Below are 17,365 nucleotides of genomic sequence, written 5' to 3'. Positions count from 1 at the left end.
TTTACTGCAGTTTCACATTGTTGTGGAATTTATGTGCAGAATTCTGAAATTTAAATGAATCATTTTATGTAGCAACAAATGTACTTTTTGATTTTGATATTAAGTTTTAGTAAAACAAGGGTGTTTATTATGTTTGCATAAGATCTGTAGTATGAAATATTAATGTTGACACTAAAAACACTGCATTTATATCTAAAATTATATTAATTTATTTTATTAATTAATACAAAAAATAGGTATTATTATTTAGTACAATGTATTCACAAATGTTTTATAATGAGAGGAGAAGGATTTGAAGTTTAGGTTGCCCTTAATATCTAAACTGCAAAACGGAGAATGAGCTCAACTATTTTTTCAATCACTAATGCTTATTATTAACAATTTGTGGCTGTATAATATTGAAGCAAAAACCCCTAACATTTGAAATACTTTCGCATGAGATTTTTTTAAATTCGGTTTTCCTTTGAATTTTATAGCTATTCAATTCTGGTGCATCAAAAGAGGTTACACTTCTAGTAATGACACTTGTTCAGTATGTTTGACCCAGTTAATGATGGAGTGTAGGAGGAGTATTAGCTCCTTTTTGTTAATTGATTATGCAAATTTCATATTTATCACACTTTTCTACTCTTAAGAATGAAGGAATTGGGATATAATATTATGTTAGAGCAAAATAATTTAAGAAATGTACATTATTACCTGTTTAAAAGTATTAGCATCATGTAGTGATTTAACAGCTGACGTTTCTTACTTTACTTAATATTGACTGTCACAGGCCTGATCCAGGTTGGGAAGTGGAATCCAGTCCCTCTCTCATATGTGACAGATGCACCGGATGCCACAGTAGCAGACATGCTGCAGGATGTGTATCATGTGGTCACACTGAAAATTCAGTTACACAGGTTAGTCACAACATGCAAGTCCCTGGGCCTCAACAATTGCATGGCATCATTACTATTTCATCTCTGTCTTTAACTTGCACATCTCTAAATGCCTGAATTATTTTACCAAACGCATTGGAGCAAGAAGGTAGAAGTAACAAGAAATAATAGTCGCCACATGCAGCTGATGTATAATTCATGCATCAATACAGCAGATGTGTTGTATAAAGTAATTAACTAATCAGAACAATCAGGAGACTGAGAGCAATCTCTAGATGCATCTGCTTGATGTGCCAAATGAAATCTGTCTATCTTGAAGGAATGTTGCATCATGAACTAGTCCTGAAATGTCCTGATTTTTATTCCTTTTATGTGATATATTTTACAATGCAGCTGCCCAAAACTGGAAGACTTGCCACCTGAACAGTGGACTCATACAACTGTCAGAAATGCTCTGAAGGAACTACTGAAGGAAATGAACCAGAGCACACTGGCAAAAGAATGCCCCCTCTCCCAGGTATTTATAGGGATTTACTAAAATAGTTTAATATTAGTAATAATTAATAAAACCTGAACAGTAGAGATCTTATTAAATATTTTGAGTACTGCAGCAGCATTTCTTTGCATCAAACTCAAACATAATATGATTACACTTTTTTCCAAAAACAAATCTTACAAGTGGTTTTGAGGTTTTACATTTCTCTAATTCTCATTTGTAACAATCACCATTTAAGTTTGTAGAACATCGTCTGTAATATTCATGGTTTGAAACTTGAATTCTTCCTATTGTACATTGTAAGAAATTTCCCTACAATCAACTACAGGCTCATTCATGATAAACCAGTATTAATTATGTCCCAAATTAAAGTTCCATCCATTTCAATTGTTTGGCACTCCAAAAAGAAACTGGAAACCTTGAAATGTTCTAACTGGTTTGAAAATTCCTTAAATGTACATTTTCAAAGCCTGGATACCAGGAACTGAGCTAAACATTACCAAGTAACCTTTGGGGTTCAACTAACATATATAAGCCTAGAATTTTAACTTGATGTCTGCTGAACACTTCAACTATGTTATCACTATGTATCTGATTCTTAGTTATTTATTAACTTAAATGTGTTCAAAACTGACTGGTTGTTGTAGAAGTCATTCATTGTTAGAAGTGTTAATATTGGATACAATGTTTTTCATTACAATGGAATGATATGTTCTGCTAAAAGATGACATTTGATGTTACAGTAGCAAAATTTTGACAGTGATGTGCTTCTGATTCTAAGCAGAAACAGATAAGGTCAAGGTTTTCATATAAATTAAATGATTCAAACCACTTGAATTGTTTTGGATCCACACCCCAATCAATTATATAAAGCTTAGATTCCGTACCAGATGAGTTATTATGCTAAAAAAAATCTACCAGTGAAGGAAAGTTTTAATACAGTAATTTATTAATGTTGTTGCTTATTCATGCATAGTACTATTTACCACCATTTCCATAATACAATTTAGTTAACAAAATCTGCCCAACAATGTTTAAAGCAAAAGAAAAAAATCAGTATGTAAATAAAGTGAAATGCTAAGAATATATCCTATTTAGGATGTCTTTGGTGAGTAACATGCAGGGGTAGGGATTAATATGTCTAACGCGCATGTTTAGGGTGTAAAAGAGGTGCAAATTCTATCCATTTAGTAGTGAGGAAGTCATTGCCCAATCTGTTCATGCATTGGTCCCACTGAAAAATTCATGGGACCCGTGAAGGCGTGACCGTCACCAGAGGACAATCCTAGTTTTTTTTTGTGGAGCCATGTGGATTCATTTCCCTTAATCCTCATGCTTTTTCATTTTTCAGCAGTGTATCTGACATGAAAATAGCCACAGACCAAAACTACTCAATAATGTTCCTACAATTTAAATAGAAATGTAAGTTCTGAAAATAGTTTACAAGGCACAGAAAGTTATGTGAGTATTGAAAAGATAGAACTTTATTTATATGGTGTTTCTGTGAGCTTTAAATTGGAGTATTAGTAAAATTTAGTAGCTGTAGCCAGGAACACTAGATAGTAGCAGACTTTAAAAAAAATGTTTTAATTATATTAAAATACCAATTATAGTTAAGTAACTTTTACATTGATTTGGAAGGGGTATTTGAATGACATATTGTGGAAATGCAGCTCACCAAAGTACAACTTGAAAAATCCCAAAGTGTCGGTAGGTGTAAGTTGGGTTTGCAACTAGTTGCTTTGGACCAGAGCAGCACAAGCTGGTGACATGGACACCGCACCAATACCAGTATAATTTCAGTGTTAGTTTAAGTTGCACACTTCTGGATCAGAATATTCTGGATTCGAGCCCTGCAGTATGACATGAATGCATCATTTAGGCTGATGTGTCAGTCTCGTAGTGAAGGAGTGTAGACCTATTGAAGGCTACAGTCCTCTTATCAGAACTCGAACTAGGGCCCCACCCATCTCTTCAGGAGGCTATTATAGGTTCCATTTCATTGTCTAAAGAACAGCAATTTATTCAGCAGAGTTCACTCCCCGTCCTGGCCAATGTTCTTCTGCAGCCAGTATCAGTGAAACAGGTTCTTTATCTCGTTGCTGTTTGGAGAATGTTAACAATGTAAGAAATAGGAGTATGAGTCGGCTATTCAGCCCATCAAGTCTCTCTGTCTTTCAAATGATCATGACCAATCTGACCATATTCTTAATGTCACTTTCTTGTCTGCCCCACATAACCTTTGACTCCCTTGGTACTGTTGTAGAGTTGATGTTGCATTATCAGCATGTCAACTGTCATTGCACTCCAGAAAAATAAGTCACTTCACCATATGAAACATTTGAGTTGTTTTAATATGATAAAACTCCATAAGAATACAAGTTTTTGTTTATTGATTCAACTTGTCGTCTCACTATTGTCCTCTGAAACTGCTTTCATCTCACTAGCCAGTATTTTGTTTTCCAATTTGTGTTTTCCATTCCCTTTTTCCAAGCTCTTAGATATTTATGAGCATGACCAAGCAGGTACATTTTTAAATTTGCTTGTTTACTTGTATTTCTAAAGAAGATTGCTAGAAGCAACATTCACAGGGAGCCATTCTCTATAAACAAGGAACATGTTCAAGCCTTGAGCCTTTTCTAAAATTACCTGAGAGTTTCTGGTGTCTATAGTCTCCCATTGCTTTCAACATTGCAATGCTTCTGCCAATCAGAGTCGACTTGCTTACAGATTAGCACCCTTCCTCTGATATGGTACAAATTTGTGATTGGATAAAATTTGGCATTCTTGCATTTATTTTGATGAATACAAGATGAAAAGCTTCAACAATATGTCTCATTCCAGCGGTATTCAAGTAGGTTTAATAGGATAAAGCTCAGCTTGCTTGCTTCCCCTTTCAGTTTTTCCCATATTACATGGGATTGCCACAATGCTGAGAGATCATTCTTTTTGGATCTGGTGGGTGGTTTTACAGCTGGATGATCTTCTGTTACTAACCCTTCCTATTCATCGGACAATGCTTGGCATTAGGTTGAAAAGGCTTTTTTTTTTGATTATCCACCATTTGTATGTTATATTTTCCAATCAACCTGTTCATCTCTGTGGTGTCAGGTGGGACTTGAACGTAGACCACCAAGGTCAAGAAATACTCATATGTTTGCTGATCTGGTCAATTACTGTTGCGGGTAGAAAAACTTAAAAGATTCCTTGTAAATGTGGTTCAGGGAGAATGCCTACACCTGAAATATGAAATCTGTGTTCAAGAACCATCTGCTCCAGAGGTGTGTAATAACACCTCTGAATAGGTTGATTAGAAAATATCTAGATGCGCTTCAGATGTAATCCTCTAGGACCTACAGTTGCCTTTGTCACTTTTTCTCAGTGACAGATCCCCAACCCTTTATGTTTTGTCATTGTATTGTTAAACTGGCAGTGTTAGTTCAAAGTCAAGATCCAATCTAATTGCAGCAAGGAAATGTGCAAATCCCTTGAGGAAGTAACCTCACACCACTAGAAGTCCAATGCAGTGTGAAACCAGCTTTGCAAAGCATTCCAGGGAATGAGTTGAACAATTTTATAAACTTAGCTGAACTTAGTTTAAATCTTTGGAGAGCAGAAATTTCCCCTTCCTGTTCTCAGACAATTTAAACGTCTAACTTTTGAGTAAACAGCCATGCCTATGCATGTATACAGGTATGTGCAGAGTTCTCTCCTGAATAGGATAGTTAAATTTCCAGCCAGGCAGGAGCCAAGCAACATAAACATGGTTCTGCCTAGCTAGAACCTGGTCTAAGACTGGTAACTGGAGTGTAAATTCTTGTTAGAGGTCTGTTGTACCTGTAGTGTAATACTGTTTTTAAGCATGTCCTTACCTGAAGGATAACTTTACACCCAAATAAACAAATCGTAAGCTATTAATTATAAGACCATCAAACCCTTGATTGTCATTTCTTCATAGTTCCCTAATCATATATGTTGAAATCCAGTAATAAAACAAAGATGCTCTTACATTTGAAAAACATAAGTTCCTGGGAAATTAAATAAGATTTGGACTAAATTGGAACTGGTCAAACAAATTTGACTGTTTTCCTCAGCAATATCTTTTTACTTCATGGATAAGGATCATACATTTGATAATAGTATAAAAATGTAGCAATTTGCAGCAATAATTTCCTTCATACATGAACATCTCTTCCTATTTATTTTGGATAGTAAACTGAATATTAGAGCTCTTCTGACACAGTGGTAGTGTTTGAGCCAGAAGGTCCAGATTCAAGTCTTTCTTGTTTCAGAGGTGTGTCATAACATGTCTGAACATGTTTAATAAAAAATATCTATTTACCTGAATATTTTATATTTAAATACAGTGAGAGTAGGCTAAATAAAAAGTGTGTTTGCCAACTTTTAATGACATCACATAACTTTCCTAGCAACCAATAGCTTAATAATCCTTCATTTATTTGACCATCTCACATGAGTACCAGGACATTTTTTTTTTGTTGTTTAATTTCTGCATGGTTTTATTATTGCAAGGTACATGTGAATATTTAAACCTGTCAATTGCTCATTCATTGTTACTCTTACCTTCCTCCAAATACTTAAATAGCAAATCTCTACTTTCAGAGAAATACTCCAGAGCTTAGTGCAAAACCTTCCCTTTAATATACCACAGTTAGCTTTGGCAATAGCCTTCTCAATTATTAAGACTTTTTTTAGTGACTTTAAAGTACAAAGAAAAGGATTAGGAGCTACTTAGGGGCTGTTGAAAAAAAATGCACAAGAAACCAACTCACTGTTTGTCATGAATATTTCACATTCATTAGAACATCATTATCTATATTTTAATATCTGCCATTTTAGAAGGGCGATGGTATCAGAATATCAGAGTAGTTCATTAAAAAATATCATGAGTCACTCAATTACTGTACATCAATAATTAACTTTTCGTACAGAATTTTGAATCCAAGGAACTTAAATGTTCATGCTGTTTTCACTATAATGATTAAGTGAAAAGAAATATGAAAAAAAATCTAATTTACTAATAATCAATTAGTAAACTTTATAAATTGCTGCAACAATTCTTTTTCTGGATCAATGCATTGATATTAGTACATTGGTCTCTTCTTGTTGTTGCTATGGGTTTCAACAAATTTGGCCCATAATATTGTTTAGTCTAGAGAAATCCTAGGACAGAACATGCCAAGTCAATGTTATTACAGTACAGAACAAAACATACAAACTTGGGCAATAATGTTCACTAAAGTTTTGACTCAACTTTGCATGAAGACAAAGTTCAAAAAAGATTACCATTTTTTAATTTAATAATTGAATGGGCATAGACATGTGAGTTATGATTTAATCTTTGAAAAAGATTTAGCAGATGTTTTACAATATGTGTGCCATTGACTTAGATACCAAAACTTGACCCACAGTGTAATCTTGCTTGCAGCGCAGGGATGTCTAGCTGTAGAATCTTTAAACTGCTTAAAAAATAGTTGTATCCCATTCATTGTTAATCATATGATGTCTCATAAGTGAAATTCCTGTCAGTCTCATTTGTTAAAATTAATGTGATTGCATAAAACAGAATTATCCTGAATCTATGATGACATTTGAAGAGTGCAGTATTTTCACAAAGGTTTTCTTTATTACTTGCACCAGGTTCTACTTTTTTTTTTCAATTTATACATCTGTGTATCTCACTGGCGAGGCCAGTATTTCTTGTACATCCCCAACTGCTGATGAGAAGGATGATGGCAGTTATTTTGAGGAAGATACACTCACTGTTAGGTAGGGAATTCTAGCATTTTGACTCAACAACGATGAAGGAACAAGTGACGATAATTCCAAGTCATTATCAAGTAGGATATTTTGTTCAACAAGGGGTAAAGGGTTATGGGGATTAGACAGGAAAATAAGAGGTGAGGAGGTTCGAGGGGCTGCTGCGTTTTAGATGCCGACATGGAGACTTGACACAAGGTATAACCTTTTGGGAGATGGGAAGATACAAGGAGATACCCCTCCCCCAACCTTCACCATAACTGACACCAGCATGTCCAATAAAAGCTCTTAAGCTACCTGCTTGGTTTGGGTCTTTCCCCACCGTGGATAAAATGGCAACAATCTAATGTCTGCTAAGTGCCTTAATAAGCCCAAGGGCAGGAGGATTGTCTGAAGGTTCCACTGCATCTCATAAAATCAGAGGGTGTGTGTCGGCAGAAGGACCAGATGCTGCCTTTTAGAAGCACAACCGCAACCCCTCCCTCCGCCTTTAAACCCACCGTATGGCAGCATTAAATTCTGTATATTAAAATTCAGTGCTTTGTCACTATATTGGTCATACAGTTGGAGACAGCAGAAAACTAAAGACCAAAAGAGCAAAAGATTGTGGATTGTTATTGCTTGAGTATTGCCAGAAATCATCAGATTGTCTAAAGGGATCAGAATCTCTGGGCAGTCCATATCATCGGAACTGTTGTAACTTGAGTGAGAGAGGGTTCAGTGAGCTGCATATCTTGTTCAAGTTAACTGGTTTTGGGTGGAATATGGCTATGGAAGAGTCAGATTCAAAGCTAAAGCAATTCGGTGAAAAGTGAGAGACCCGACATAGTGGAGGGTGAGTTGGAAAGACTGATATTGTATCTGGTCCCCCATTTGTGTAGAATGTAATGCAAGCACTTCTAGCGACAGACATACAGCGACAGAAGTGCTGTATTTACTATTTAAAGTGGAATTTACCTTTTTATTTAAAATATCCTTTACTGATTAATTTATGTTTCAATTATGTTGATTTGTCTGGTTTGTTTCAGTAAAAGTTTCAAAAAGTGAAATCTTGTCCAGCAGTTTCCTTTCCTTTGGTTTCTTGGGGATTCTGTGCCTTTAAGAAATTAACAGTTCTCATTCAACATGAGCCAGTGGTGGAGGATGTGCATGTTAAAGGAGGGGTGCCATTTGTGCTGATAGTCTAATCCTGGATGGTGTTGAGTTTCTTGAACTGCACTGAATAAGACAAGTGGGAAATGAAGATCTTAGCAAAAGTTTGTAGTTTGGGTTGTGGATGCAGTTGTTCATTAGCTCGCCGAGCTGGATGTTCCTCGGTGTGCAAATGTTTTGTTACCGTTCTAGGCAACATCATCAGTGCGACCTCTAACTGAAGCGTTGGTGTTCTGAATTTATATGATCCTGTGGTGCGATGGGGTCTTGTCACTTCTGGTTCTGTTTTTTTTTAGCAGCAGTCTGTATACAGGGTCTGTTTCTATGTGTTTGTTAATGGAGTCCCATGTTGAGAACCAGGCTTCAAGAAATTCCCTTGAATCAAGACAAGTATCAGTATTTACAGACAATGAGGGCCATCAGTTTGACTGGGATAAAGTGGCTATGCTGGAACAAGTGAACACCAGACATGCAAGGGAATTTCTGGAACCTTGGTTCTCAACACGGGACTCCATTAACAAACACATAAAAATAGACCATGTACACAGACTGCTGCTAAAAAAACAGAACCGGAAGTGACAAAGGTCCATCACACCATGGGGGGGTCATATAAATTCAGAATAGAGTAGAGCACCAACTCTTCAATTAGAGGTCACACTGATAATATTGCCTAGAATGGTAATGAAATGTCTGCGCACCACAGAACAACAGGCTCAACGAGCTAACGAACAACTACAAGTGGGAGATATTTAATCATACTTCTGCATTATGCATTGTACATGGTAGATAGTTTTGGGGAGTCGGGAGATGAGTTAGTCACCACAGAATTCTCAGCCTTTGGCCTCCTCCTGTAGTCGTAGCATTTACTTGGGTAGTCCAGTTAAGTTGCTGGCTAATGGTAATCTCAGTATATTGATGAATGGGCAATTCAGGGGTAATAATGTTTCTGAATGTCATAGGGAGATGTTTGAATTCTCTCTTGATGTGAATAGTCATTGGTTGGCTCATACAACATCAATTTCCCTTATTGCAAGACTGCTTTCATTCTGCTGCCAGTTATAGGGACTCTCTGATGTCCAGGATTAGTGAAGTCATCAAGCAGGCTGAATAGACAATGCAATTGAAGAATTCTCTGGGGCAGCAAACCAGGAAGTAAAACAAAATTTTTTTCTTTTGGCCAAGTGTCAATTTTGTAAATTTCCTTGGAAGATTTCTGTTTGTGAGTCCTAGCAAGTTTTCTCAGGCTACCAACCCTAACTCACCTCAAGGGCTACCTACCATGCTCCAATGGCACTCATTCACATCTTCTAGATTGTACCACTGACCATAGCCAGTAGAAACCACCCTGCCCAGATATTCTGGAACAAACGGGCATCCCCAGTGCCTGCATTGTCTTTAAAGAAGGCTACAACACCAGACCTTAGCAGCCTGATCTGAGTTAGTCACCCAGGTCATTGTGATCTCAGCTATCTGGATAACTGCTCAGCAGTGAAGAAGATCAATAACCTAAGTGATGTCATTTTCTGCCTGCTACTTACCACCACGCTATCCCTGCTACTATACCCGTCTCCCAGCAAGGCTCATTCTCTACCCTCTCAATATTGCATGCAATATTCTCCATCATTCACTGTCACCCACTCCAACCCCTCCACCTTCCTAACCCTGCAAAGTCTCTATACTGCATACTCACTCACTCGGTACACCTCATCACCTTTCTTCCACTAGCACTATCAGATCTATTACTCACTTTCACCTCATTCATTCTTTTCTTTCTGTCATTCCAGATGAAAACAGCCCACAGAAAGAGCTTAATGGGTGATGGGGTGCCTGATACCTGGTTTCTCAGGCTCTGTGTGGAAAGGCTTCTAAGCTTGACCACCCTGAGTGGCTAAATGACTATGTCCAAGCCCCTGGAGTGTTAACACTGCCCTTGACTTAGTGTACTGGCACCCTTAGACTGAAGGCTATCTCCGTTGACTTAGTGACATAACCTTGTCTGAGGACTGCTGACAACTATGACAAGCTAAGCTACTGGATAGTGGATGGGCTATTGAGCTGCCAGCCAATCAGCTTTGAGATCAGATAGAAGGTTCCAAAATCAGAAATTGTTCCCGTTCACGAGAGGATGAAGAACCAGAGAGCACAGATTTGCAAAGGAAGCAGAAATGAGATGTGAGAAAAAACTAAGCCACTTGAATAGTTTGGATTTTGAATTGTGGTGGAAAGAGGTTCAATTAAGGAATTTTAAAGGACAATAGATGATTATTTAAATAAAATCAATGTGCATGGTTACAAGCAGAAGACAGGAGATTGGTATGAAGGCCAGGATGCTCAGAGAGCTGGTGAAGACTCAATGGGCTGAATGGTATCGTTCAGCACATTAACACTTCTGTGAGCTTGACGAGTTTATCCAACAGTCTGGCAGTGGCAGAGCTCAGTGGTGGACACTACTGGTAGCTCCAACCCATGCCAGGGTGAAGGCCGAATGGAACCACAGACCCAGGTAATTAAGCGACATTGGGCAGGCAGGGTTTGGCAACCTTAGAGTGGATAAAACATGAGTCAGGAGTGGATTTTGAAATGTTTGAAGGGAGAAAGTGAGGAAGTACAATTTTCTATGAGTTTCCCCTGCTGTACAAAAGACACATCCAAAATGTACTGCCCTTCATTCCTACCCACATAGTTTTAAACATGTAAAAGAAAGGGCTGCCTATTCCCATATGCCTACCCATGTCAACTTTATTAGGGTGTGGGCCGGGTAATATTGAGGTCAACTGAGCTTTTAACAAGCTCAATTGACCCTTAAGTATTTATTACATGTGGTTTGGCATCCACCCACCCTGTATATTATCAGATGAGATCAGGGAAGGTGATGGGTTGTGCGCCCACTGAATTTGGTAGAATATTACATTGATATTTGCACGTGATTAAGCTAGAAACTTGAATATCAATTCTGAAAGGAAAACAAAATTTTAATTTAAAATATCAATAATACAGTTCCATTGATTAAGGATGGTGGTGGGACAATGATAATTTTAGAGGACCAGAAATCCAGAACCCCAAACTAATGTTCTGGGGACATGGGTTTAAATCTCACCATGACAGATGGTGATACTTGAAATTGATTTTTAAAAAAATCTGCAATTAGAAGTTAGTTTCATAGTGACCATGTACCATTGTCAATTGTAGTAAAAACCCATTAGGTTCACCAATTCCCTTTTGGGGAAGAAAATCTGCCGTTGTTACCTAGTGTGGCAGACATATGATTCCAGTCCCACAGCAATGTGGTAACTGCCCTCTGGGCAATTAGGGATAGGCAATAAATGCTGGCTTAGCCTCGTGACTTTCACAACTCTTGAATGAATAAAAATAGTCGCTTTCAAGTAGAGAACTGTTTTTCTAAATAATATTAAAAGGAAAAGGGAATAGCTGCTCACTTATGAAGTAAACTCCAGAAATTTCCAGGGCACAAAAGCAGCCCAGCCAAATCATAAAACTTATAGGGTCTGGTTACTTGTGCGAAAACTCATCACAACTAACATGGTGCTCTTTGTTATTTGGTAACATCTCTCTAAGTAGGGCTTTCAGTGCTCTTGAATGCTACAATTTATTTATTGAATTCCAAAGTGCTTCCCAAAATAATCTTTTCTCAGTCTGGCTCCAATTCCCTTTTAATTACTAACATATATACTGTAAAGTTTGTTACATTTCAGTGCAGCGAGTCAGCAGTGTGGATCTGTGACTTAAGATCACAAACTCCGTTCTTTCAGAAACTTAAGATTCCAGTCATACCTACATTGTTGACTGACCATTTTAATGATAAATACAACAAATTTCCCTCTACTCTTCTTGAATACGAAAAATGTCTCAGAGTTACTTTTTTCCAAGGTTAGTTATTTTGGAAAAGATTTCCAGATTGAGAATATTTCTAGAGTTATGTGAGTTTGAAGCTTGACTTTTAATAAATAGTGGAACACTTGCCATTACTGTAAACTTACATGTTGGTAACAACAGTCCTTCAGTTTTTACAAGCAAAGTGATCTCTAGGCTAATGGAATCATTAGTGTCACACAAGACACCATGTTAAGTTTGAAAGACATAATATTATATTTGTTGCTTTAGCAATCACTTAACCGTGCTGTATGTTTTTTTGAGAATAATAAGTGTGTGAATGGTAAACTACCGGATTATAACTTTGTCAGATGCACTGTCAGGGATTATGATGAGCCTACAGGATCTTTTTAAATTTGGTTACAAGGCAGTTAGTGCGTCAGGAGATTTGGCAGGCCACTGCTCCCATTCCTGGGAATGTGTCCCCTTGTTCTGGGGCTGTGGGTGCAGCCACCCCTGGACACAGGTCTGAGGCAGGCACGGGTTTCCTGAGTGTCAAGGTGGCCTGTATTAAAGGCCCACGGTGGTTCTCTGGGGTTTTGATTCATTTGCTTCCTTAAATTTTAAACTGTTTATCCCTCACACCACATATATGCTCCAATCCCCTTCCCCAGGCCCCTCTGTGCCATCTTCCTGCTCTATAACAACACACGCCAAACTAACCATCCCATTCCCCTGCCCTTTTATAGCAATCATGTAACTTCATCGCAACTCATGACTTCGCCTGCCACATCTCTACTTATTGGTAACAAATACTAACCCATGCCTCAGGGATATAATTTTTTTAAAGAGCCATTTTCAAGGTCTACTTCATGATTTTTGTTGGCTACTCTCATACTGACAAGCTCATTTATTAGATGATGCCATCATGCACTAACATTATCTCTTGTAGTTGTGTTGAATTGCTTTTGGGCTTTCTTCTTCAGATAAGCACAATTACAAGTGATTTTATGTGTATGAAATATTTTAACTTGGAATCCAAAAATAAAATGCTTTAGTTTATAATAAAATTACCTAATCTTTGGATACATAAATATGCCCTTTTTCCCAATGCCCCTCCCTCTAAGCACTGTTGCCACACTCCCCCTTTCTTAGCCAAAACCCAGGCCCAGAACAGAATGCTCAATAGTAAAATGCATCAAACTGTCCTTAATATCTAACAGGCATCGTCATGTAAATATTAGATCATGTGCAAGATAAAATGATCAGAAAGCAAATCATGATTTTTTTCACAAAATTAGAAAGACAAAGTTCGGGAATAAAGTGATTAGGTCTTCAGTTACAGCCTAATTGGAATATGAGAGAATGTTTGTTGCTGCCATGAAACAGGTTGCAGATGGAGAATATAAATGTAGTTTGATTTTGACAGGTCCTGGATATTCAATGCACAATCTCCAAGCTTGCTCATGTTTATGTGCCAATCACAGGAAACAAACCAAATATCATTTTAGCTCTATCTGAGAAGCCCTATGGCAAAAATTAAAGTTCTGTAGCATTAGATGAAATGACAGTAGGATGGCAGGCAGCTTTTTAAGTTCTCTACTCCTTAACCATCTGTAACCCAAAACTCAGGTGTGAGTCCCCACCTGCACGAGCTGCTGAAACTTGGGCCCAGCACCTTCACAGCATAATTGACTGAAGTGCAGACCCAGCAGTGCCCCTTCCCTTTATCAGCAGAATCTATAGTTCAGCTCCAATTGATGGCTCATTTAAGCAGACTGAAGGCCATCATGCCTGGGCTGCTGTGGCCAAATTGAGATCTCCTATGTGCTGCAGGACCAGCCAGATGGTTCCTCTGAACCCTTTTCCCCTCCCTCGTGCTTGCTGCACCTTCAGTCAAGATTCTTTCTTTTGAGGAGCTGTAGGAGTAAGAGAGAGGGAATATGTGATTGGACAACCATGAGAAAAGTAGAAGCTGGGATGGAAGGCAGCTCCTCATAAATTCCAGACCTCCCAGTGTTGCGGGTGACCTTTTTCTGATTGTTGTCCAAGTGATTAACTTTTCTTGTGCATTTTAGAGGTGAATTTGACCACGGTGCACTTTAAGCACCATCATCCACCCTATGAATTCTCCATAGACCTTACCATATTGCCATTTAATGATTCTCCATCCACTATCTTTTGCTCTCAATGTACAGCACTCCTCATACACTAAAGCACTCAATGTTCAGGTGTAACAAGATCTGGACAATATCCAGGGTTAGGCTGACAAGTGGCAAGTGACATTGGTACCTCACAAATGCCAGGCAATGACCATCTCCACTAAGAGACAATCTAACCAGCACCCCTTGACACTCAATGGTATTACCATCACAGAATCCCCCACTATCAACATCCTTTTGGTTTCAATGATGAGAAACTCAACTGCACTTGCCATTTAAACACAGTGGCTGCAAGACCACGTCAGCAGCTAGGGATAGTGTGGCAAGTAACTCATCTCCCGACTTCCCAAATTCTGTCAACTATCCACAATGCACAAGTCAGGAATGTGATGAAATACTCCCCACTTGTCTGGATGGGTGCAGCTCCAACAACACTCAAGAAGCTTTACGCCATCCAAGATAAAGCAGCCTGCTTGATTGGCACCACATCCATGAGCATCCACTCCTTCCACCACCAACACTCAGTAGCTGCAGTGTGTACTGTCTACAAGGTGCTCTGCATAAATTCACTAAAGATACCTGAACAGCACCTTTCAAACTCAGGACCACTTCTGTCTAGAAAGACAAGGGCAGCAGATACATTGGAATGCCACCACCTGCAAGTTCCCCTCCAAACCACTCGCCATCGTGACTTGGTAATATATCACCATTCCTTCACTGTTGCTGGGTCAATATCCTGGAATTTCCTCCCTAATGGCATTGTTGGTCAACCTACAGCACCTGGACAGTGGCAGCTCACCACCACCTTCTCAAGAGCAGCTAGGCAATAAATGCTGACCAGCCAGCAATGCTTACGTCCCATGAGAGAATAAAAAAAATTCCATGTCCTGTATTGTTTGACACTTCTTGTCATCAATGTTGAAAGCTTAAGAAAATGGCATTAGTAACAATCCGGATGCATTTTTGGGTCAAGGATTGGAAGATGCCACGCAGATCCCCATTTGCTGCTTAAAGTGAGCTGCTGGAATAAAAATTCAGGGCAGCTGGAATCTTTAGAGCTACTGGAACAGAGTTTCCACCCAGTCCTTCTTAATGTACATCTTACTGCAGCAGCTAACATAGCTTGTTGGTGATGGTTCAGTCAGCCCCGTTTTATACAACTATTAATGCTCCCACTTTACTCCTGGAGCCAATGAATTATGAAAATTCCATGCCCTTGCTAGCCCTTGACCCTCCCCATGTAGATACCAGAGTTACCATAACCCATTTGAAATCCCCTTACCTTCTCTGGAGCTCCTAGTCCCCTCCTATTGTTTCACCCTCTGATCTCCAATTGCCCCCTATGGCAGTTAGCACTTACTCAGTGATACAGTACAGTAAAACGCATCACCAAGCTTGATTTACTCCCTTTCCCCAAAACGCCTTGGAATGACCCCTAATAAACTCCCTGCCCAGTATTGACCAAATGCCTTGGAGAGATGTGGCCCATCCCTGGACTAACTTGGTCGGATTGGTTGCAGCCCAGCCTCCAGACTGTCTCCACAATACCCCAACAGATATCCTGTAATCTCCAGACTGGTTCACTTTGCCGTGAAGGTCCAGCTGTGACCCAATCCCCAGACTGCAAAGACACAGATCCTTAGACTCTGTAGGACCAACCACCTGACTGACCATGTATAAGCTTCTTGTTTGACTATCTGTAGTCCCCTTGACCCCAGTAAAGATTGCTCACCTTTTTCTTTCATAAATCACTATTTACTTGGACCACATGCAGAGTGTTTGCCAGATAAACTGTTGACACATGCTACAGGTGTGTCATTGACATATAGAAATATGTCAAACCCTTTCACTGATCAGTGCTCCTCTCTGTGACAAACCACTGTTTCTCCCTTGGCGCTAAGAAACAGTGCAAGAAAGTGCTGATTGATTAGGCCAACACTGGCATGAAGAAGCAGCAAGTACTGTTAACTGTCAATCTTTCAATTCTTATTGAATTAATAAAGCTTTACGATTGACAGTTCTTGCTGCGCCTCCATGCCACTGATAGCTCAACCAATCAGCACCCTCTTCTTATGCCATATAAAATGAAGACTTCCATTTTACGCACGTCCGTTTCTTGCATTCTAGTTCTGATGATTGGAGGATGAAAAGCTTCAACGTCTAGCCTCCTTTTTACAATATTTAAATTTCTGGCCATTGTTCGTTGTAGACCAGGGAGGAAGAAATTCCACTATTAGAATCCTGTTTTATCCCCAGATCAACTCAAATTTTCAACAGAAAGAATTAAACTCCCTTCATCTCTGACAAGCAGCACTCCAGTACTGAATTTGGATCACCTGTCCCAGGGAATAGATCAAGCTGCTAACTCCATTCAGTTGTAACGGTGAACAGCTGGCAGCAGGGAAAATACAATTGTTTCCTTTTGACAGAAATGGAAAGAAATGCAGTGCCTGATAACCAGTTGTGTCTTTGCCTGTTTTGTTTAGTTAAATTTCATTTCAGCTATTACGCAGTATATTGTGTCCCTCAAGACCCTGATTTAGGTCATCTAATAAAATTTGGCATCTAATCATTAATTTATTTTCAGTGTATTGTAGGCAGAACATTAGTGCAGTTTAGCCTAGGACTCCAAATCATGTAAGGTTTTGGAGAACCACTAATATTCAATTAGCTGCATAGTCATTCGGGAAGGATCCAACCAAAAAAATTAAATGTTTTTGTTGTTTCTGTGTGTTCATAACCTTAACTTAGGAATTGTTGATCAATTAAAATATTTTAATGTTAGCCATTCCTGCCAAGTATATTATTCATCCTATTGAAATTGATTTATCCTGAAATACATTCAAAGAATATACTTTTTAAAATTCTTGCACTGAGTAGCCATCTAAGTAAAAGCAGAAAATGTTGGAAACACTCACCAGGTCATTTAGCACTTTGCTTATTAAAAAAGGGTCGGGAGACTAAAAAAAGGAAACTACAGGCCAGTTAGCTAAGATAACAAGGCGTAGAGCTGGATGAACACAGCAGGCCAAGCAGCATCAGAGGAGCAGGAAGGCTGACGT

At 38.7% G+C, this 17,365-nt stretch overlaps 1 protein-coding gene across 1 annotated transcript in view; it reads left to right on the top strand.

Moving 5' to 3' along the window:
* Nucleotides 1-775: 775 nt before the first annotated feature.
* The window catches only part of LOC109933725 (DNA-binding protein SATB1), a gene marked incomplete at both ends in the record, with an annotated part of 19,782 nt that continues 3,192 nt past the window's right edge, over nucleotides 776-17,365 (top strand). The window contains 2 exons of the mRNA XM_048592978.1: nucleotides 776-902; nucleotides 1,275-1,398. Coding sequence (XP_048448935.1) covers nucleotides 776-902; nucleotides 1,275-1,398 — 251 coding nt within the window. The remainder of the gene's footprint in view (nucleotides 903-1,274; nucleotides 1,399-17,365) is intronic.

Source organism: Rhincodon typus, unplaced genomic scaffold (assembly GCF_021869965.1).
Source record: "Rhincodon typus isolate 14 unplaced genomic scaffold, sRhiTyp1.1 hic_rhity00002140, whole genome shotgun sequence".
NCBI lineage: Eukaryota > Metazoa > Chordata > Chondrichthyes > Orectolobiformes > Rhincodontidae > Rhincodon > Rhincodon typus.
Note: the sequence above shows the minus strand (reverse complement) of the source record. Positions and strands in the feature narration are given on the sequence as shown.